The 22869-nt window shown below is 30.7% G+C and overlaps 2 protein-coding genes across 2 annotated transcripts in view; both read right to left on the bottom strand.

The window, feature by feature from the left end:
• The window catches only part of LOC111639063 (carbohydrate-responsive element-binding protein-like), a 51748-nt gene extending 36661 nt beyond the window's left edge, over nucleotides 1-15087 (bottom strand). Inside the window, exon 1 of the mRNA XM_023384836.1 lies at nucleotides 14122-15087. Coding sequence (XP_023240604.1) covers nucleotides 14122-14934 — 813 coding nt within the window. The 5' untranslated portion in view covers nucleotides 14935-15087. The remainder of the gene's footprint in view (nucleotides 1-14121) is intronic.
• Nucleotides 15088-20403: 5316 nt separating this feature from the next.
• Nucleotides 20404-22869, bottom strand: part of LOC111639066 (MLX-interacting protein-like) — a 9361-nt gene continuing 6895 nt past the window's right edge. Inside the window, exons 3-4 of the mRNA XM_023384839.1 lie at nucleotides 21273-21432; nucleotides 20404-20543 (exon numbers count right to left, since the gene is read on the bottom strand). Coding sequence (XP_023240607.1) covers nucleotides 20419-20543; nucleotides 21273-21432 — 285 coding nt within the window. The 3' untranslated portion in view covers nucleotides 20404-20418. The remainder of the gene's footprint in view (nucleotides 20544-21272; nucleotides 21433-22869) is intronic.

Here is a 22869-nt window from a genome sequence, read left to right as displayed (position 1 = left end):
ATAAGTCCAAACACCAGGAATGGAGTAAGGTCGTATACCGAGGTTCCACTGTACTTGGAAAATGAACTTAAAAGTGCTCCAAAATGTTTTAATAGCAAAGGAAACAAATCATGGCTTCTATAAAAGTGAGTGATTTATCTTTTATAACAATTATAACAAAACATATGTGAGTCATTGTAAAATTCTAGTGTTGATATTTAGAAACAAGAAAAAAGTAAAATAGAAAAAGCTTGTTATTTTTATATAATACACCCTTTGTTAGAAAAATTCCAAGATGAAGCTTGTAAAAAATAGAAAATTTCAATTATCAAGTAATGATCCTAGCTCCTGTCAAAGATGCCTTCATCTATCTTTACATAATTACCAACCTTTCTGGAGGTTTTGGAAGCAAGCAGAGAAAGCTTCAAGTGTGATGCTTGTTAGCTCATTTGTCACAGTCTGTTGGATGTCTGTGATCAATCTTGATGAAATGTCCCTTTCATCTGCCTGCCTTTTCACTCGTGGAAACAAGAAAAAATCACCCTTTTCTGACAAAGGGTTGCAACTGAAAAGGACGTTTCGTCAAGATATTGCAGACATTTGACAGACTGTGACAAATGAGCTAACAAGCAATACACTTGAAGCTTTCTCTGCTTGCTTCCAAGACCTCCAGAAGGGCTACTTTGACAGGAGCTAGGATCATTACTTGGTGTAAGAAACCAAGTCCGAGCGTTATTTTTAGTTATTTTTTATTTTTCTTTGTATTCTATTTTTGTTTGGGGCTTATGTTTTGTTAGGATGAAGGTTTCCTCACCAATTACCTTAGAAACTTAAAAATAGAAGAAAGAGAACCAACTCACTGAGAAAAAGCGCCATAGAAAAAAAACTCGCACACACTTGCGCTCCCGAGCAGAAAAAAGTAAGTCCACACCGAGGAAGAGGGGGGAGATCCCACAAGCAACTTAGGAACTTGCTAAACCTTAAAGAATAAAACATCCTGAAAAATTGTAAAAAAGAATAATATAAAAGGTTAGTGAGTATTGTCGGGAAATAGGCTGCCAGGAAGAAAGGAAATGTTGACTGTTAGCGATAAGTATGTAAATAAGGAGAGTGATCTCACTCAGAATTGTGATGTCACTTCACAGTATAAAGTCCGAACCTCAAGTGAAGATGACTGAGGTGAACTTCTGTTAGCAACAAGTGTGGTGAGCTTCGTAGCAGCAAATGACAAGAGGAGTCCAAGTGATAAAGTGGTTCCAAGGCAATTTTGAAGTTATTCGATTTGTGGATCGAAGATTAGAGAAAGCCTTGAGAGTTGAGGAAAAAGGTTTCTAGTATATTGAGGTGATGATTAGGACCTTAGTTCATAAGAATTGTTGTACATAAGTTAAGTCTTTGAATTTTTTGTTGAGTTCCAAAGGGGAATAGATTTAAGTTAGCAAATAGATTGAATTGAGTTTTGTCGGGTTGATTCTTATTGATTTTTTTTCTTTGAATAAATTTGTTGTTGATTGTTACTAAATTTTTGTACATAGCCATTATTAGAATTATTAAATATTGAATTTGATTTTGACTAACTTTGTCATTATTTAATTCAGTGCAAGTTTAAAGTCCAAGCCTGGCACATTAACGCAAATCTGCGTAAAGTACCTGTTAGGTAACGGCTATTTCCGACATAAAGTTGTGTCGCTAATCGTTGTAAAAGGTGTAAAAATAATATAGTACTTTACATTGGTAATTGCAATTTTCTATTTTTTACGAGCTTTGTCCTGGAGCTTTTTGGACAAAGAGTGTATTTTAATTTAATATATATTTAATATTTAATAATTAATTTAATTATAATCATTAAATTTATCAATAGATAGTGCCTAATGCTTATTTCTAAGCCAAATTACTTGACATTTAATTATTAAATAGCAACATTGTTATAGCCTGATGTAATCTGGCAATTCATTTGGCATTAATCTAAGAATTAGGTTAATGGATAGTTATATTTGAGCATAGCTTCTTCATAGTATTTGAATTATTTTATGTAATAAATAAATAATGAAAGCATTATTAAAATAATATATTTTGATTATTATTGCTGTTATTTGAGATTCATAAATATATTTTTTTAAGATTTGATTCTTCATATAAAAATTGTTTGTTAAATTTTCAATATGGAAATATTCAACATGTGCTTAAAAATATCGAAAATTAGTTAAATCATTCATAGTTATTTTGTAGTGTAATATATGATGCAAACCGCAATTAAAATCATCTACAAGTGTCTATCATTAAGTAATGACAAAAGTGCTCTGGAATACTTATAACAAAGTAAAGTGTAGCATATTTGTCTAAGTCTCATAGTAATCCACTTTGATGACAGTACACTTATGCCAGGTGCCAATGGGATACAATCAGTGGTGTAGCTATATATTCAACACCCTGGAGCGAGTCGAATCGGTGCACCCCTTTGTTCCTTGAAAGAGGTCTCGCGAAATTTATTTGAACATTTAATTTAAAAACATATCTAATTATTTCGATTTGTTATTAAGTAAGATTTTAATTTATTGTTGAAATGCCTTGAATCTCAAATAAGATATTCAATTTAATAAATCTTATAATATAATTGAGATGGGTTAATAATAATAATAATAAGCACAGAGCCCAAACAGTTAGAAGTTGAAAGTTGAAATTTGGTACACAGAATACATCATGAGAATGTAGACTAAGAAGGGATTTTTCAAAACTTCCCCACAGGGGAGAGAGAGAGATGATTAAGGATTACGGATTACCCTGAAAAACTTAGCTTCTATTTACTATTTTCAATGCAGTATTTTGTGTTTTTGTGAGAAATCAAGCATATTTTTAGACCCAGCTAAAAGTTCTCTAATTAGTCTCAGGAGAGGGGGACCTAATTCTTGCACCCAGTGAAAACGAGTAAGATCGCCTATAATCTAATAATCTTTGCTATCATTACTTTTTGCCCGAGCAACGCCAAACTCATCTGCTGGAATAAACATAATTCTTTAAGTACGGAGTATCTAATAATATTTACTACATATTATATAAACTGTATTGACAAAATGTAAACAAGTTTAGTTTCATAACAAATACCTAATAATACATAAAAAAAAAAACTTCAAAATTGTTTTCTCTCTTTTTCATTTGCAAATCAGTCAATCATTTTCTTCAGATCAAGTTGACAAGCTAGTTTTTTCAATTGATATAGTCAGGAGTAGATCTAAGTTTTTCAGGGCCTAGGGCTTTTGAAGTCCAATGCGGCCCACTGTTTGTTAATACAAATAATACTATAAATTATCAATATTATATTATTATTAACTATTTTTTACTATATGATAAATGCTCATTGTTAATGAAAAAACATTAAAAATTTATGATAATTCAATTTTTGTGGGTCCTTAACACTTAGGGATCCAGGCTTAAGCCTTATTAGTCCCTATGTAAATCAGCCCCTGGATATAGTTACTAGAGATAAGATGGTGTTGTGACATGCTGCTTCTTAAATAAGTTTTGATTAATTTTAGTTTTGAAAAACTTTGTTCTGCTGTTGTTGTCATTGCCCATAAAGTTAAAAAAATGAGGCATGCTGCAATAATGTCAGAGAACCTATTTGAGGCTGCAGTGTGAAATAAAAGTAGTTCAGCAACTTCACTTATAGAAGTAATTTCTTTTACCTGACTATAAAAACACATTTTAACCAAAGCAGTTGAAGTCCAAAACTAGGCAAATGTCGAAGGGATATGCCAATTGTAACAATTCTGATTGTTCCAGAATATTTTTATCAGATGACACGACAAGATATGCAGGTGATAAGCACTTGAAAAGTATACATAATTGTCAAATGAATTCAAATCTAATCATTAATTGATTAATTATTAAATCCAAAAATTTTTTACAAATGTTTTTACAAGTTTTTATTTTAGTCTTTCTAACTTCACTCCCTCATGATTTGTGCATCTGGAGCAGTTTGCTCCAACTGCTCTATGGTAGCCATGCCTCTGGATACAATGCATGAATGCCATTAAGCAAAAAAGTGTTTTGGATGATGATTGCACTCATGCATTACAGACTAAACTTCCTTGTCAGCATGGAAATTGGAGTCCTGCAGAGTGTCTTTCAATGCCTCAAAGAGATTGAAGTTACAGGAGTATGGAGGATTTGGAAGACAAAACTTTGGAGGTTGCTTCAAGATGCAAAACTCTGCATCTTGAAGCAACCTCCTAGTATCATTTGTTGCATGAGATCTAGCATTTTCTTGCAAGAAGTACACACCCTTGAAAAGACTACCTTGACATTTCCTGCAGATAGCTGGTCTTAGTTATTTTGAAGAAGGTCACAGAACTTGTTGTTGTTTACTGTTTGACCCTTAATCATGTATTATTTAAGAATTATCCTTTTACTGTCCCAAAATACTGAGCTAAACCTTTCCTTTAGAAAGCTGCTTGCAGAGTAAAATTCTTGGATATTGGGGAGCTCAGATGATACTATTCCATTGAGCTTTGTTTGCTTTATGGAGTAAAGTGGTGCATCCAGTAAAACATTTGATAAATATCAATATGCTTCAAGCCTTCTATCTGCAAAAATCTCACTACAGCATACAATTCAACCTTTGTGAAACACTCAACTGAGACAGCCATTTGGATATTTGTTATAAACAGCTACATCATCTGATGACACCATAGTAAGTTTACAGATACTCACCAGATGGCATTGCATTCATTTGTGTGTAATTATGAACTCAGATGATTTCATTTGAAGATTATACCACATTTGCAATTACTTAATGACTGTATCTTGCATAACACTGATTTTGCTACAAAAATCAAAATTTGTTGTATTTTATTGAATATGACAATTTAAAATAAATTCTCAAGATATTGAAATAAATGTGAAAATTAAGAGATAATTTATGAAAAGTAAAAGTTGTTATTGAACATGGAATGCCCAATTCCAATGGATTATGTTAAGGTGCACAATTATTTAAAGGATTACGATCTATTAAATTAATAATTTACCTTCTTAGCTGTAACTGTATTTGAATACAATTACTGACTTAAGAACAGAAATAATAGTGTTTTTAAGTAACACTAAGTTTCATAACTTAGTATCATTGTACTGTACACCACAATTGCCAAGAAATGTCGTGTCAATACAGTAATACCCCGAACTTATGCGATAAGTGGGACCGAGCAACAACCGTGTAAATCGAATTCGCGTAAGTCAGGATATAATTTTGCAATTTGTGTAAAATCTAAGTTGGATGTATGTAAGCTAATAAATGTTCTTGTTAATCTTATCTCGTCTTTTGATTCATTCACGGTTACAAGAAATCACCACATAGACCTCTCAAGTCTCTGTAGATATAACAAACACAGAAATAAATAGCACAAAATAAATTGTAGCTATGCATCGATTCTGCACGACACGTCCGAACGTATAAGCTGAACAATAGTTTGGGGGAGTGAGTAATCAAGAGTTGCGTGGCTCTCAAACAAAAGATGAATCAACGAGATTTGAAAATCGCGTAACTCTGTGTTTGCGTAAGTTGGGGTAGCATAAGTCGAGGTATTACTGCGTAGTGTATATGAGATGCTTGTTTATTTTCAACATATTACATGGAGTAGATCTNTGTTTATTTTCAACATATTACATAATGGAAAAGACCATCCTAACCCCAACAGACAATTGGGCATTTATAGTGTCCCTATCAGAGACAACAGATGGGATAAGGAAATGCTGTATGTTGGCTCCACCAAACGTTCAGTGGGGATCAATATAAGGGAATATAAATCCGACATATAGCATAATAGGTGTACAACAGTCCTCTCAACTTATGTGACAAACCCAGATATTACGGTGGACTTCACCAGAGCACATATTATCCTCACCACCTGGAACGCCTCAAATGGTTGGAGGTGATTGAAATATTTAGGACTGGATGCAGAACCACCTGCATTAATTTTAAAGAGGAGATGTCCCTTTCAATGGCATGACAGGTCTTACTGGACAATAGCATTTAATTTTACAATCGGATATAAAGTGGAATGCATGCACATTTCGAAACTCATCGTGTTGTTCGATATTTAAAAGTATTGGAACACATGTGCGTGTCGTATCCTGAAGCGAATACCTTTCAAATTGTGTTTGAATATTAATAGCCAGCTTGAATGGAATGAGGATAGAAGTCTGAAGAAGAGCCCAGAGGGGGCTTTGAAAACGTTTGCAGTTATTGAACATAAGCACTCCAGTTATTTGGTTAAAGTAAGTCAGTCAATCTTGTGTCATGTAAGTAATGTACAGTAATTACAATAATACACATCTCTTTTATTAAAACTGTTGTACATGTCAGTTGTATAATAAGTGATGTAGAAAATGTTCTGAGATATGATTAAATTCACTAAGATATTAAAAGAGGCTTAAAACAATACTTTATGAATCTTTTATATTCATAATTTTAATCAAAATGGCAGTGGCTGTCTATTTTATTTGAGTTATTGGCTGTTTGAAATAGCATTGGTCTACATTGGAGTTCTACTTTATTGAGATTAAACAATAGTATTTTGTTTATAAAATGAAATAAATATAAACAAAATTGGACTAAAATATTGAAGTGAAATTTAAATAATTAAAATTTAATGATTTGAATGATTTAATAGTTATGAAAAGAGTTTCGCCATAAATGAACTTACAAAACTAACATTTGGCTTATCAAATTCTCATAAAATCATTTTTAAAATGAATTTACATGTATGTATTTAAATTCATAAAAATGTGAGAAAACTTAGTCAAGTTTATCAGTGCTTTTAAATTGACTGAAATGCAAACCCTTAAACATTTCACTTCAATATTTTAGTCCAATTTTGTTTATATTTATTTCATTTTATAAACAAAATACTATTGTTTAATCTCAATAAAGTAGAACTCCAATGTAGACCAATGCTATTTCAAACAGCCAATAACTCAAATAAAATAGACAGCCACTGCCATTTTGATTAAAATTATGAATATAAAAGATTCATAAAGTATTGTTTTAAGCCTCTTTTAATATCTTAGTGAATTTAATCATATCTCAGAACATTTTCTACATCACTTATTATACAACTGACATGTACAACAGTTTTAATAAAAGAGATGTGTATTATTGTAATTACTGTACATTACTTACATGACACAAGATTGACTGACTTACTTTAACCAAATAACTGGAGTGCTTATGTTCAATAACTGCAAACGTTTTCAAAGCCCCCTCTGGGCTCTTCTTCAGACTTCTATCCTCATTCCATTCAAGCTGGCTATTAATATTCAAACACAATTTGAAAGGTATTCGCTTCAGGATACGACACGCACATGTGTTCCAATACTTTTAAATATCGAACAACACGATGAGTTTCGAAATGTGCATGCATTCCACTTTATATCCGATTGTAAAATTAAATGCTATTGTCCAGTAAGACCTGTCATGCCATTGAAAGGGACATCTCCTCTTTAAAATTAATGCAGGTGGTTCTGCATCCAGTCCTAAATATTTCAATCACCTCCAACCATTTGAGGCGTTCCAGGTGGTGAGGATAATATGTGCTCTGGTGAAGTCCACCGTAATATCTGGGTTTGTCACATAAGTTGAGAGGACTGTTGTACACCTATTATGCTATATGTCGGATTTATATTCCCTTATATTGATCCCCACTGAACGTTTGGTGGAGCCAACATACAGCATTTCCTTATCCCATCTGTTGTCTCTGATAGGGACACTATAAATGCCCAATTGTCTGTTGGGGTTAGGATGGTCTTTTCCATTATGTAATATGTTGAAAATAAACAAGCATCTCATATACACTACGCAGTAATACCTCGACTTATGCTACCCCAACTTACGCAAACACAGAGTTACGCGATTTTCAAATCTCGTTGATTCATCTTTTGTTTGAGAGCCACGCAACTCTTGATTACTCACTCCCCCAAACTATTGTTCAGCTTATACGTTCGGACGTGTCGTGCAGAATCGATGCATAGCTACAATTTATTTTGTGCTATTTATTTCTGTGTTTGTTATATCTACAGAGACTTGAGAGGTCTATGTGGTGATTTCTTGTAACCGTGAATGAATCAAAAGACGAGATAAGATTAACAAGAACATTTATTAGCTTACATACATCCAACTTAGATTTTACACAAATTGCAAAATTATATCCTGACTTACGCGAATTCGATTTACACGGTTGTTGCTCGGTCCCACTTATCGCATAAGTTCGGGGTATTACTGTATTGACACGACATGATTTTAAATTAGACTTAAAAGTGAGAGAGCTCCTCTCTTTATCCTCTTCCTGTTTATTTTTCGGTATTTCTATCGGACTAGTATGTGCTTCTTGTGCACATCTGTGATGTTCACATAATCTACATATAAGGTTGGTGCAACCATGGGCCATGGCTGTCTCTTTTATATTTTCTAGTTCTTGTGCTAGTGTTTGTGGTGTGGAAGAATGCGTAAATGCTCTCCTAACCAAGGCCCTGAATGCCGCTATTTCGTATGGAAAAGGATCCTTTTCCATACAAAACAGTGTGTTTTGATTCATCTCAGATAATGCAGAACCTCCAATTAATCAGGGCTTGGATAATCCAAGGTTCTACTGTATTTATTTTTTAGTTATTAAATTACATCATGTTTATAAGTTAGATTCTATCTTTACATTAGATTATCTATAAAATATTAGATTCTATCTTTCAGATTTATTAAATGAAAGTGTTTTGAAATATTCATGATACACAGGAGGTATGAAAGCAATAACTGCATTATATCCCCATATTTTTCAGATATACTTGGATCTAGTGTTTTTATATAAAGGTGTTAGTATAATGTTTCCAATCCTTGGCAATCTCCATCATCTTATTTATGATAATGTAGTTTTAAATTCTGTCACTTCCATTGATATTTTATACAAAATTAGGTATTTTCTTCATAAACTCTTAGATTTTCATATTACATTGCTCATCTAATTACAAAGTCTCTCAATTTTATTCCTTAACTTACCTAGTGTTATCACAGTATGAGAAATGGACTTACACCATTTTCATAATAAACAGTCCATACATTGATTTGTGATGCAGAAAGTGTTCAACTAATAAAACATTAAAATCGACTTTATTTCTTAAAAGAATTTTCATAAGAAATTTCATTTTGAGAGGTAGGAGTAAAAGGTTTACACATCTTCCAATCTCCTCAGTAAGAAACATTGGAAGATGATGTTAAATGGTATCAAGATCTAGTTAAAAACTTTATGCACACCAGTTTATAAAAATTGTTAGATAATGACATTAGAATAGATTAACATGAAAACTTACTATAAGTGCTAAAGTTTGAAAACTACCATAAAATCTTATTTACAAAATAACTTTAATATCATTTTATATTAAAGTTATTTATTATATTAATAATTACTTTCCATTTATAATTTTAAACTGTGTTTTGTAATTTTTTTGTTGCTCAAACACTATTAAGTGTAACAAATTTAAAAACTTGGTGTTTTTTGCCAAGTGTTTAAATTTGTCACACTTAATAGTGTTTGAGCAACAAAAAAATTACTTTAAGTCAAATTTTGACTCCCCTGGTATTTTTGCATTTCTTGAAGTTGTCAAAACTTCAAGAAATGCAAAAACTTCCAGAAACTTTGAGGAATCTAAAAAAAAAACCCTTACAAAATTGTATGTGTATATTGGCATCTATTTTGTATTATATCTCAGGACTGAATGAACCAAAAATTTTAAAATTTGACAGGATTATTTCTATATATGGGGCATTGGTGCTATTAAATTTTGGTAGTTGAAGGTCAAGAAGGTGAAGAAATAGAGGGGTTCATACTGTGTATCTTGAATAGGATGAGACTTAATGAAAGTTTTACCTGTTTTTAACATTTACAATTTCTTTAAAAACTCACTCTATCCTCAAAAATACACCTTTTTCCTCTCATAATAATTAAGAATATAAAAATTATTCTTAATAAAATCTTATAACAGATGATACCACACAACTTTGTAAATTATGAGTGCCAAGAAAGTCATGCAAGAGTCCTTGTCAGCTTTTTTATATGTATGTAATGTAATCTATGAATAGGTACCAGTTGGAAAAGTAAATTTTGCTGTAGTGCAAAAAACGCAATCAAGGTCAAAATTATCGATTTTTAAGTTTCCATTTATTAGGTGTCAAACAAATTACTAAAGTAATCAAATTTCTCTATTTTATTTGAACATAATTTTATACAATAAAACTCCATTATCCATCACTCTTTTAATTAGCAGTTTCTTTTAACCATCAATGTGCTGAATTCAGTTTCTCAGAGTAGAGTTACTGTATTTTTTCCTTTTTCACTATTACTATAATACAAAAATACAGTACAGTATTTATTTTACTTATAGAATTGTGCATTAATTGTGAATTGTAAATTAATTCTTCTGTACTAGTAGAGGGAATTCTATTATCTATTTATTCTCATATCCATCATGGCTTCAGTCATAATCCCTGATGGATAATAAAGTTTCTATTGTAATTATTTTTTAATGCAAATTTGAGAAAAATTTTTAAAGTAATTTTTCTCAAAGTTATGATTTTACAAACTAAATTTTCTAACCAATCAAGCTGTATTGCTTTTTAAATACTTCTCTTAGTCTATAGAATAAATTGCATTCAAAACATGAAAATCCAACTTCAGGTACCTTTTTATAAATCATATCATATATAAATCCTACTATTACATATATATGTTACTGTAAAAGCCCGTATATTGGTAAATCCTAGGTTTTACTTGGAAATCTTCGGATTTACCAACATGAGTTGGTAAATGTAAGGATTTTTATAAAGTGAGATGATTTTCCGGGCTTTTACCATTAGAATTTGGTACATGCTAGGTTTTACTAAAGACGATTAGTAAATGTTGGTTTTGGAAATAAAACTATGAGTATTTTAATAATCATTTATTGCAATTATTATAAACTTACTAAGTCCTATTTATTAATAACTAGTGAAACAGTTTAAAAATACTTTTTTAACATAACAAAAACTAAATTATCTTGTAAAAAATAATATAATAGCTTACCCGGCTAAGCTAATCAGTAATCACAGTTTTTTTTTCTAATCTTTGGTATTCATTGTCATTTAATGAAAGTAAAAAAAAGGATTTTACTTGTTACAACATGGAGAGCTATCATGGCATTTAAAATTACAAAGTAATCCTGATGACTTGCAAGCGCCCTTCTTCGTTAGGCATTTTTTAAAGCAGTTGCACTTCTTGAAACCTTGTCCTCCGGTCAAAGACAATTTTGCGACAAACTCCTTTACATCTACTACAACTGCAATAACGCTTTTCGGGTCGGTTTTAGCTTTGTCAATTTCAGGCACTTTCAGTCTTACATTTTGGCCAATTTTCACATTTGGATATTTATCAACAGACGTGGCTTTCATTTTTTCAACTTGTTTTTCCAAATTCAATTTTGCGTTGTTTCTTATAGTCACTACAGATTCTATCTTTTTTGGTATTGGCTCTATAGTTACAAGAACTTCCTGAGACTCAATCATGTTTTCTGTCTCTGAATCGGTATCTCTCTGAATCGTTACATTGGAATCATCGGTTATTTGCTTCGCCTTCATTTTCTCAGTAATAATCATTTCATCTTCTTGTGTTTTATCGTTGAGAGTGCTATTGTCTATATCCCCTTCTGACTCATTTTCAACAATGCTTTCTTCCTTGTCCTGTTCGATTGCATTTTCGACGTCATTATTTTGTTCCGTATTGTCATGCGAATGCAACAACTTCTCTAAATCTTCTTCAGATCTTATAACTCTAATCATATCACTAGGGATTGCTGAAGTTGCAAGGCCCATTTTCATTGGACAACCAAACATTGCTTCGTAGGGGGAACATTTGATTCCCTCGTGATATGCTCTATTTTTCATTGCCTGGATGAATCTTAAACCCTCTGACCACTTTGATAACTGATTGGTTTCCATCCACGTGCTCAACATATTTTCTATGTCTTGATTAGCACGCTCCACTGATCCTTGACTTTGGCTATGTCTTGCCTTTCCATGTACGATTTTTACATCCGGCCACATGGAACATAAACTCTCAATAACTTGGTTAGAGAATTCTCGACCATTATCGGAATGAAGGATGCTCGGCGCTCCAAAAGTGGTGAAAATATGCAAAAGATGGTATGCAACTTACGGCGCGTTTAGTTTGAAGCGCACAAAGGATCACAAATTTGGCAAGATGGTCTTGGTAAACTAAAATAAATTTATAATTTCCATCTGGGCTGGTTTGTAGATCTATTAGATCAACCTGACAGCGTGAGTTCATTTCACTGTGAAGTATAGGTCTGACGACAATGCCCTTTTTCAGTCTTCTGTTTCTTTTGGCAAGGTTGACATAGCTTCAAATATGTCATAGTAGCCTCAACTGTTACATTTTTATCCTTGCGGTTACATTCCTTAAGCATCCGTGTCCTTCCACTGTGGCCAATAGCAACATGCGTTTCTTTGAGAATATTGAATAAGTCTTCGTGACAAATGTAATACCTTATTTCTCCATCCTCTTCTTTCATAGGTGCAATTAGTTTTTCTTCGCCGCCTATAGTCAAAATGTCGTAACGCTTTATATGCCTGTATTGAACAGCTTGTTTCCTTTTTCATGTTCTATGAAGTTTTTACTTCCTCCAAACACTTTGCGTATTTGTCCCTATTAAGATAAAAGTTATTATCTTTCTTGCTTGCAACGAGCTCGTCCATTATTTCATAAAATCTCCGTTTCATACTCATCTTGATTCATAAATAACTTNTTGTTTCTTTTTCATGTTCTTTGCAGCTTTTACTTCCTCCAAACACTTTGCGTATTTGTCCCTATTAAGATAAAAGTTATTATCTTTCTTGCTTGCAACGAGCTCGTCCATTATTTCATAAAATCTCCGTTTCATACTCATCTTGATTCATAAATAACTTGTAGACAACGAAATCTCAAACAAGATTAGAATTAACGTGCATGTTCTAACGTGCCAAACGATGGAATGAGGCGAGTGAAGGCTGCGACACAGAGCGGTGCGGAAAGCGGGGACTATTTTTTCAACATTTACCATGTCTCTGAGGTAAAACCTAAGATATACCGAGTAAATGCTGGTAAAAGCTCGAAATTAGCGATGATCGCAGAACATTTCGGACTTTTACCACAAAGATTTGGTAAATCTTAGGTTTTACTGGAAGATCTTAGGATTTACCATAGTTCGAGCATTTACAGTAACATATATAATAGTAAGATGTATATCTATGCAAAATATATTTGGATGAAACTCATGATAAGTTTGTTAGAAAATTAACTTTATCATCAATTTCATCTGAAAACAAACAATTTTAATTAAATCAATATGATTTCGCATTTATAACTTAAGAACAATTTTAGAAATCAGAATAAACATAAGCATTTTACATTTAGGATTTTAACATTAAATAATATCAATTAGTATATCCAATATTAAGAAATAATAAATATCAAGAATATAATATATTCTTGATATTTATTATATTATAATAATTGATTTTAAATATAAGTAACAAGTGTATTAATTCAAAAAATTTGGAATTAAAAATCGAAAAAAATAGGACATGGAAAGTATTTTTAACTTAAAGCTTTGTTAACAAAACCTAATTAAGATATTTTTAGTTTGTAGAAATTTAGATATTAACTTGAGAAGTTTTAATTCACAATTTAGAAGTTAAAAGTGGAATAGGTTTTACAATCTAAAAATGCTTAAACAAAATTTTAGCTTTATCAATAAGATTATTTAGATTAATATGTAAGAAAGTAAAAAATAAAAAATAACTAGCAAAAGATAAATAAAGTTAAAATTCTTTTTGTTATTCAGAAAAATTTAAGTATCAAATAAGATAAAATTTATTTTGTATCTTTAAATAACTTTTTTAATATTAAAAGTAATCTTGGAAACCATATAAAAATTAAGAGGTTAAAAAAATTTTTCTAATAGAATAATTATTATTTTTAATTGTGAAACAATTTTTTTCAAAAAATGTATTATGATTTTTAAATGTTATTTTGATTTTAATTACAAAAATGTTAAATAATATTTACTTACAGGTGTTTCTGGAATCACAAACTTCTCTCCAGATGCCATTTTTGGTATATTCGTTAAATTGGATAAATTAGTCCTATTCTGAAGCATATTTTTCCTAGATAAAATTTCATCCACACTTAATCCTGTATAGGAATGTCTCCGAATTTGAGCCAACTCATTTGATAACTCATTTGTATCTGGTTTAGATGATATCACCAATCCACCAGTACTATTCATTTTGCGTAATGTTGATTCTGATTTCACTGCAGTCATTGTTGATGAATTAACAGCACTCAAATTGATGTGACTTTGAGTAGTAAGTGGTATTTGTGAAGGAATTGCATTAGCAGTATGAACTGGGGTTTGATAGGTTAAATTAATATTACCAGAATTATATTGAATAGATGAAGGTGAAATTTGTGGAGGATTTTTTGAAGATCTACTATTAATAAATCTTTCTTGTTGTGCAGTTCTTGCTTGAGAAGAAAGAGCCATAGGCACTTGTGAAGGCAAATGAGATTGTAATTGTCCAGTAACATGAAATGATGATTGCTTAGTACTCTGTGATGCAATATTCATTGCACAATTAAAATCTGATACTGGCTGATCTATTCCATGCTTTTCTGAATTTAGCAGCACATTTAGAGTTTTAAAAGAAGTTAAAGAAGAATCATTTCTCTCTGTTCTTAGTGTTCTGGACATTGAAGTAATATTATCGGATGACACCAAGGAAGAATTTTGAAGGGCTGATTGTCTAGTAGTAACATCAAGTGACAATGGATTCATCTCTTGCACTACAGTCTGAGAATGAATATTATTAACATTACCTATCATACTAGGTGAGGTATTTTGTTGGTGAACTTGGAAAGACTGTTCATCAATTGCATACGATGGCTCACAAGAAGTAACACTTTCTGATATATTGGCAATATCAAATTGTTTTGACTGTGATACATTTCCAAAGGTTGGAACCTAGAAATATAAAATTATTATTAAATATGTTTAATTACATTAACAAACAACTTTTTCATTTTATGAGTTATTTTAAGAAATAATAAAATATGAATTCAGTATAATGTAATAATTCCTTTCAATCCAGTAAATAAAACATAAGAAATTATAAAATAAAAAATTACTGTTTACAATTATTATTTCTTCCAGAATATTCTAAGTTTAAATATTTTACTTCTATTATTAAATTTAATTATGAAATCGCAGCTTTTAACTACCTATCTCCAGCTAAATTACTTAATAATTAATTAGCCTTAAGTAACTCAATAAAGAAACCAGCCGTTTGTTTGATACTATTTATTCTATTCAAATAATGAAATTGGAATAAATTTAGACAATTACTAGTCTGTTATGTAACCAGCAAACTTTCTGCAAAAACAAGATATACAAAAATTAAAAGAAAATTAAAAACTTTAATACTTGAAATATTTGATATTTTTGTGTACAGTTATATCCTGTCATCTGAATTCCCTTATCTGAATTTCTGCTGCAATGAATAATGTTCATTAATACATATCTTGATATGTGAATCAAATGATCTCTGTATTATGAATTTATACAAATACTTAATACAAAAAAGTATTTCAAAAAGTGCCAGACATTTGTATTTATATTTGAAATATTTTTTTCCAAATATCAACTATCTAATTTTAACACAATTTCTGTAATGACTCAGGATATATTCTTCATAATTGAAGTTTTAGACTATGTACAAAAAATATAAAATTTTTGAGTCTATCTCAATCCTTTTTTATACAACACCAGAAGTAACAGTTAATATGGCTTTTTTATTGAAGAATAACTTCTTAAAAAACAAAGGTAAACGAGTAAAAAGAGAGATCACAATGTTAAAAACGATCAAGTGTCAGCCTTCTGTTGTAGGTTCTGACACTTTACATTAAAAACATGAAGAATTCTTCTCACCATACTGTCCTTATCTGGTGTTGTATAAAAAAGGATTGAGATAGACTCAAAAATTTTATATTTTTTGTACATAGTCTAAAACTTCAATTATCTAATTTTAATCACAATCCAAGTTGAATAAAGTCAGCAGATACTCAAACTTTAGCTTTAAAAATATAAATAATTTGTATTTATAATTAATATGCTTTCATGTTGTTTGTGTGACATATATGGGACCAGAACAGTGTTGGATTAAGATAATTGTCAGATTCTGGAAAAGTGAATCTAATGGCATACAAATGAGTTTAAAAATGTTAAAAAATTGTTAAAAGTTAAAAATGAATCAATTGTTAATGATGCAGAAAAACATAAGTTGGACTAATGACAGTGGTGGATTTCTACACAGGTGCACGAGGCGTGCATCTAGGGGCTCAAAATTCAGCTCTCAAAATAAAAAAATTATTTTATTTTATTATTGTTTTTTCATAATAAAAATAATTAATAATTTATTAGTATTCCCTAAATTAAATTGACAAATGAATAACAAATCAGTAATAAATTTAAAAATAAATTATTTTTTATATCCATGGATTACTAGATTTTTTTTGTTTTTAACACTTTTACCTATAATTCTTGTACCAATAAGTTTCAATTTTCATAATTAATACAATCTAAACATCAGTAACTCTTTAACTACAGCCAGGAAGTTGTAATTTTATATTGGTTAATTTTCAATGTTATTTCCCTATGTCTCACTTTTTTAGACCACTGGTATAGTGCCTACCAGAGTAAAAATCATGCGCATATAATGCACACTATAGGTGTAGGGGTAGTGAAAATATTTACAGGGAGGCCTCAAAATTGAATTGCACCTGGATCAAGTGCTAAATCCATCACTAACTACTGATCAAAACATCCAAACATCCTACTATGCTAGTAATCAATGTTGCCAAGTTAGTGAATTCCCACTAAATTTAGCAGGAAATTGGAATGATAGTGAAAAGTTTAGCGAGAGGTATAGTATTTTTGGTGGAAAATTTCAGGGGACTGATTTTTATATTTATATAGTATTTTGTTTTAAGATACTTGTATCTTCTTTGAGCAGCCAAAAATAAACCTAACATTCTTTAATATTGGGCCCAAGCTACTAAATAAATGTGATTCAGCTCAGGCTTGATATCACATTTATTTAGTAGAAAGATGTTCAAATTTAATCAGAACAGGAATTTAAATTAGTGGGAAGCATGTACAATTAGGCAATAATGTTAGTAGTACCCAAAAACCCAAAGTTTACTAGTGCCCAATTATTGAACATCTCAAACTAGCAAATGGCTAGATTACTGAGACTGTACTGTATTTGAAAATACTAAGTACCAAATTGTAATTAGAAATTTAAATACTAAATTCTTTTAGTATAGAGATACTTGAAAACATTTCATAAGTNGGATCGATGACACCTTGTGAGGTGTCATTGATCCAAGGTTGCTAACGCAATTTATAGAGCATACAAAATATGCAATAGTTTCCCATAGAAGCATTTATAATTTTAATTAATGACATTGATTTTTCCTGTTTCAAAGAAGCAAATACTGTATGGTGTCCAAAAAAATCTGTAACAGAATTGATTTAATTCTGAGCCCAGAAAAATAGTTCATGCTAACTGTCAATGCCATATTCAACAATAATTATACTGACAATTTTTCACTTCATTTTTGGACGTTCAACTCTTAACTTGTCAAAGATAAGCATAAATTTTAAATTACGAATAATAACTATAGAAGAAAACTTCCCTCCTTCGCAATGCTAAAGACCGTCTGGACATGCACCTTCGGTCAGGCATCTGCATTATCCCTGTCATCGATCATAGATCCAGCCGCCACTTAGAAATACGTGTGCTACAATGTGCCCTTTAAACATCTGCCTCAAAGAACACGAGATGTCCATCGCAAAAGGATTAGCCAACGCGGCATTGGCTATCTGTGCCTCCGACCCCGACATTGCTGTGGAATTCCGTGAAACATGCCTATTATATAACTCGTCCAGGCAACCCTTTCTCAAACATCTTGAGCAGATGGAAATATATAAGGCCACCTGCAAAAAAACTGTTATTAACTTTTGCAATGTTGATCCCTTTCCCACGGTGTGGAAGTCTTTCTTTGAACTATAAATCTTACTATCCTTCCCTACCCATTTCTCTTGTTTGATGTTACCTCTTCTGTGCACACATTTGACAATCCCCTGTTTGTTTTCGGCATTTGGCGATTAGCTTGTTTGATGATACTTATTCAACACGAGTGAAAACATTTGCAATTGTAATAAAAATTTACTAGTACATAGGTTTAGTGCTTTTTATAATAACTATATTGTTTATACTTAAAGCATTGTCATTTTGAATTTACAAAGTGCAGAGAAATGGTCATTTACTTGTATTTTCTCAGTGAATGTAGTGCTTCTTTTGTGTCACAATGCAAACAATGTATTGTGCATATGTATCGCAAACACAGCCTTTCTTTGTTGTAATTAGTGCAGTTGACCGACATTGTTCCGTCTCGGACCGAGGCAGTCGCCCGTAAGACGACAAATTAATTTTTATAAGTGAGAAAGCCATGACAGAGCCGGCATTTCCTAAGTAGAACAACCGGGTCAAAATGAGCCGACGACATTTTCTCAACTCGGCAATCGGCCAAAGTTCTCATAAATATTGGGGGCCCGGGTATTCTTTAGGTCGGACTCACGTCCCTGGCAATAGAAGGGCAATCTGCCATGCTAGACAAAAGATAGAGGATTCTGTTTTTTTATATAGATGGAACAGTTTTTAGGGCAGGTCCTGCGGATTACAAATTTTATACATGGATGCGTTTACATTTCTGAATTTGCATTTATAAGTGAATTGCAAAAGTCTTTATCTTTGCAGTGCTCTGTATTTGCAGTTTAATTTTCTTTTTTGTAAACAATCTTTAGACATTTTACAAAAATTGATGTGTTTATATTTATTGGAAAAGAAATTATTTAAGTATTTATATGTTTGTTTTCCTTTTTTTAAGTCAGTGGAAAGGAGAAGTTAAAGAAGGATTGCCAGGTAAGCAAATACTTGTTAATATAAAATATATTATTTCAGTTAAACCTAGGTTTAGTGAATACTTGTACTTAATGGACAAAATATCTAGTTCTGGCACATTATATGACTATAGCAGAGCTCTGCAACTAATGTGCTGAGATATGATGCTAAGTGAATTCAAGGCACAATGCCTCCAAAGGGAGGAAAAGCACAGTGATATGGTGAACACATGAATATGATAAATACATGTTGATTCAAAAGGGACAATGATTTTCCTGTTTTATGTTTGTTGCTATTGACATTTGTGACAGAAAAAATTCTAACAAGTTTCAAACTTTTGTCATATTTCACAGAATCAGTGCACATGTAAATTTGGTGAGTCAAATGCCAAGTTGCCATCTCAATTTTTGTGAAGTGATAATTTTTTGTGAAGATGATGTCTCCTATGATCATGGAGTCAAGACCCCAATCATATGCTTTTCATGCTAGGACTGCATTAAATGTTGTCCACAGTGATTTTTTATATGCACTGTACTTTATAATTCCTATATTTTTTGTATACTTTTACTTGTAGTGTGCCACAGAATTCTGGAAAGTACCTAAGTGTACTGTGCTTGAGAATAGTTTGTAGAATACTGGATTATAGGACTATTAATGCATTTTTACTTTGATTAAGCAGATGTTACCTTCTGTGAACAACAGACAAAAATTTTCTCCCTATTCTATTTTCCAAAATCTCTGTTAAGCAAATATAGTACAATAAATTATATGCTTTCTGTAAATGTCAGCTAAAATATATGTTTATACAGTATTTGGTACCATTGTTTCATAGAATTTCTTTGTATCCTTAAACTTGTTAGATAAAATTTTCCCAGTTTGTTTTAGATAGCATTCTCACACTCTTTGCACCAAACATTGATAATTTGATACTGGCATTTATACTTTGCATAATAAGGGGAATTAAGAAACTTTGAGAATTTTAAAGAAGAAAAAAATAACAGAAACAAATGAATCAAATTGGTATGTTTTAGGAAACTTGCCAAAACTCCTGCTTGAGAAGCCAAGACAGTATAATTTGCAATGCTACCTGTCTAGTTTGCAGTAGCTGTAGTTTTGAGTATCAATCCATTCCAGATCTTTTGTTCTATATTTCTCTAAATTAATTTCTAATTAAATTTATTATTGGTACATAACAATTTTAGTGTCAAAAATGTTAAGTATTAATATCTGTAAAGCAACTGATATCTGTAAAGCAACCAGACAAACAAAGGTTGGACATCCTTGTTCTATATGTACACTTTGCAAATGAAATATAATAAACATGTTATTTTTGACATATGATTTATTTACTCTACAAATTTCATAAATAATTTACCTTGAAAAGATTCAAAGGTATCCATAAAATCATCAATGGAAGGTTGAAGCTGTGCCAATCCAGGTTGAATAAAGTCAGCAGATATTCCAACTTTAGCTTTAAAAAATATAAATAATTGGTTTTTATAATTAGAATAATTATATAGAATAAAAGTATAATTTAAATAATCCTTGTTTAACACTTAAGATATAAAATTTATACTTGGTAATTATGACAGAATATAAATAGTTATGATAAAATTTTATAATACATTTAAGGTATTTAATCATTTTAATTTAAACCAACTATTTAATTAACTTATACCAAAATGCATTTCTTACTAGCCCGTATCACTTGGGTGACAATTGGGTCATCCAAATGATATGGGCCAGTAAGACCAAATTCATTTTGTTAATAAGTTAATTAAATAGGCTTGGTGTGTAATAAGCCTGTTTATTAGTGATAAGTAACTAAGTAGTTTTTCATAATTAGATAATACAGGCAAGAAGCTTCTTAATATAACTTGATATATGTTCTATGTTTCTATTTTTCTCCAATATAAACCATATTTCTTAACTATAAATAAATCGTTGTACACAAAAATCATAGAAATCAATAAAGATGAACTAATGCCAAAATGAATTCACTTTTACATTGAAATAAATTCATTATACACTAAATAGTTTTATTTTTATTTTTTATTAATAAATAAAAATAGTCATTTTTAAAATAATCAAGTTTTATAGGATTATTTTTAATTAAGAAATTGCTGGTTTTTAATACTATTTATAATTAAAACTTCATTTAATGTACTTAAAATAATTAAAAATTTACAAAATATATTACCTATTTCTTTGTGATAAGGAAAATCCAAAGATTGAGAAGAAAACAGAGAACTAAATAAGGTGTCACTGAAGTCTACTATATCTTCATCTAATCCTACTGAACCTGAAGAGAGATTACTATTTGACCAAGTTGACCATTTTGAATCCCAATCCATTGCCATCTATTGAAATATTATACTATTAGTATAATTGCCTTTAAAATTTTTAAATGATTAATAATTCTATCACNTTAAATGTAATAAATTATTTTAATCTTTGATTACTGTGTAAATTTGATTATTTATTGTCAGTAATACCTTTTAATCAGTCTTTTAAATTTATGCATGAAAATGTGTGTCACAAAATGATAAATATAAGTTCCTGATTTAAGTGATCATAAAAAATACTTTGATTACTGTGTAAATTTGATTATTTATTGTCAGTAATACCTTTTAATCAGTCTTTTAAATTTATGCATGAAAATGTGTATCACAAAATGATAAATATAAATTAAGTTTTATAAATTATTGATCAAACAACAAAAAGTTATTTCCATCATAAAGAATGACTTGTTTATTATTTTTTTCCATTTTGTTCAAAAAGTTTATGATAAAATGACAATTCTAGGATCTAGCAATATACAGTGGTACCTCAAGATATGAATGCCCCAGCATACAAAATTTTCAGGATATGACATGAAATTCGAACATATTTTTGCTCCATGATATGAACAAAAACTCACCATACGACGTTACATTAGTTCGCAGCACCATTTTTTATTCACTCCTGTTCATTAGTCTCAGTCCGCGTGTTTGCTTCGTTGTGGAAGGATCTCGCTCGATAAAGGAAATCTTGAGGTATTATCAGAAAGTGACTGATTTTATTGAAAAGAAACATCCCAAAAAAGGTTCACACTGGCCATATTGCTGCTCGAAGTAATGACATTTGCCTAAGTCATTTTAGAAACATTTTAAAAAGTAGGCAAAGCCAAACCTCTTTGGATAAATATTTTACCAAACAACCTCTATCCAGTGAAAGTGCTGGTGGAAGTGAAGGAAAGAAGGCAAAAAGCAGTGAATAAAAATTTAAAAAATACATATATAAAACAACACTAATTTTTTCATCTTTTCTGAGTTATTTTTAAGTTATTGTTACATTATGTTATGTAAGTTAAGTTTTAGTATCATTTCCCTTCTCCCTCTCCTCTGCCATCAGTTTAAACCTTCACCGTCATCTATCCTCAACGGTAAAGGTACATTTTTTTATCAATTATTATTCTATTATGGTTATTTATACATTTACAACTACAAAATGCATTTTTCAGTGTTTTCTTTACTATAGTTATTTTTTTTAATGTACTACTTAGCTTTAATTTGTGTGAGTTTTTTGTGTTGAAACGAATTACAGTAGAGCATCGATTTTCCGAAAGTCAATCATCCGAAAGAATTTCAGTCGGCAAATTTAAATTTTTGCCAGTGCTGTGGCGCTTCAATCTTTGGCTATGTCTTGGGCTACTCAAATATTTTACGTTTTTGATACTAAATTAACATCTGAAGTATAATTTTTTATTATTTTTATATTTTTCAATATATTTATTTTGTTTGTACAAAATAAAAAAA

The sequence above is a fragment of the Centruroides sculpturatus genome, unplaced genomic scaffold, assembly GCF_000671375.1.
Source record: "Centruroides sculpturatus isolate CEXI.00-Female unplaced genomic scaffold, Cexi_2.0 scaffold1243, whole genome shotgun sequence".
Lineage (NCBI taxonomy): Eukaryota > Metazoa > Arthropoda > Arachnida > Scorpiones > Buthidae > Centruroides > Centruroides sculpturatus.
This window is presented reverse-complemented; position numbering and strand designations above follow the sequence as displayed.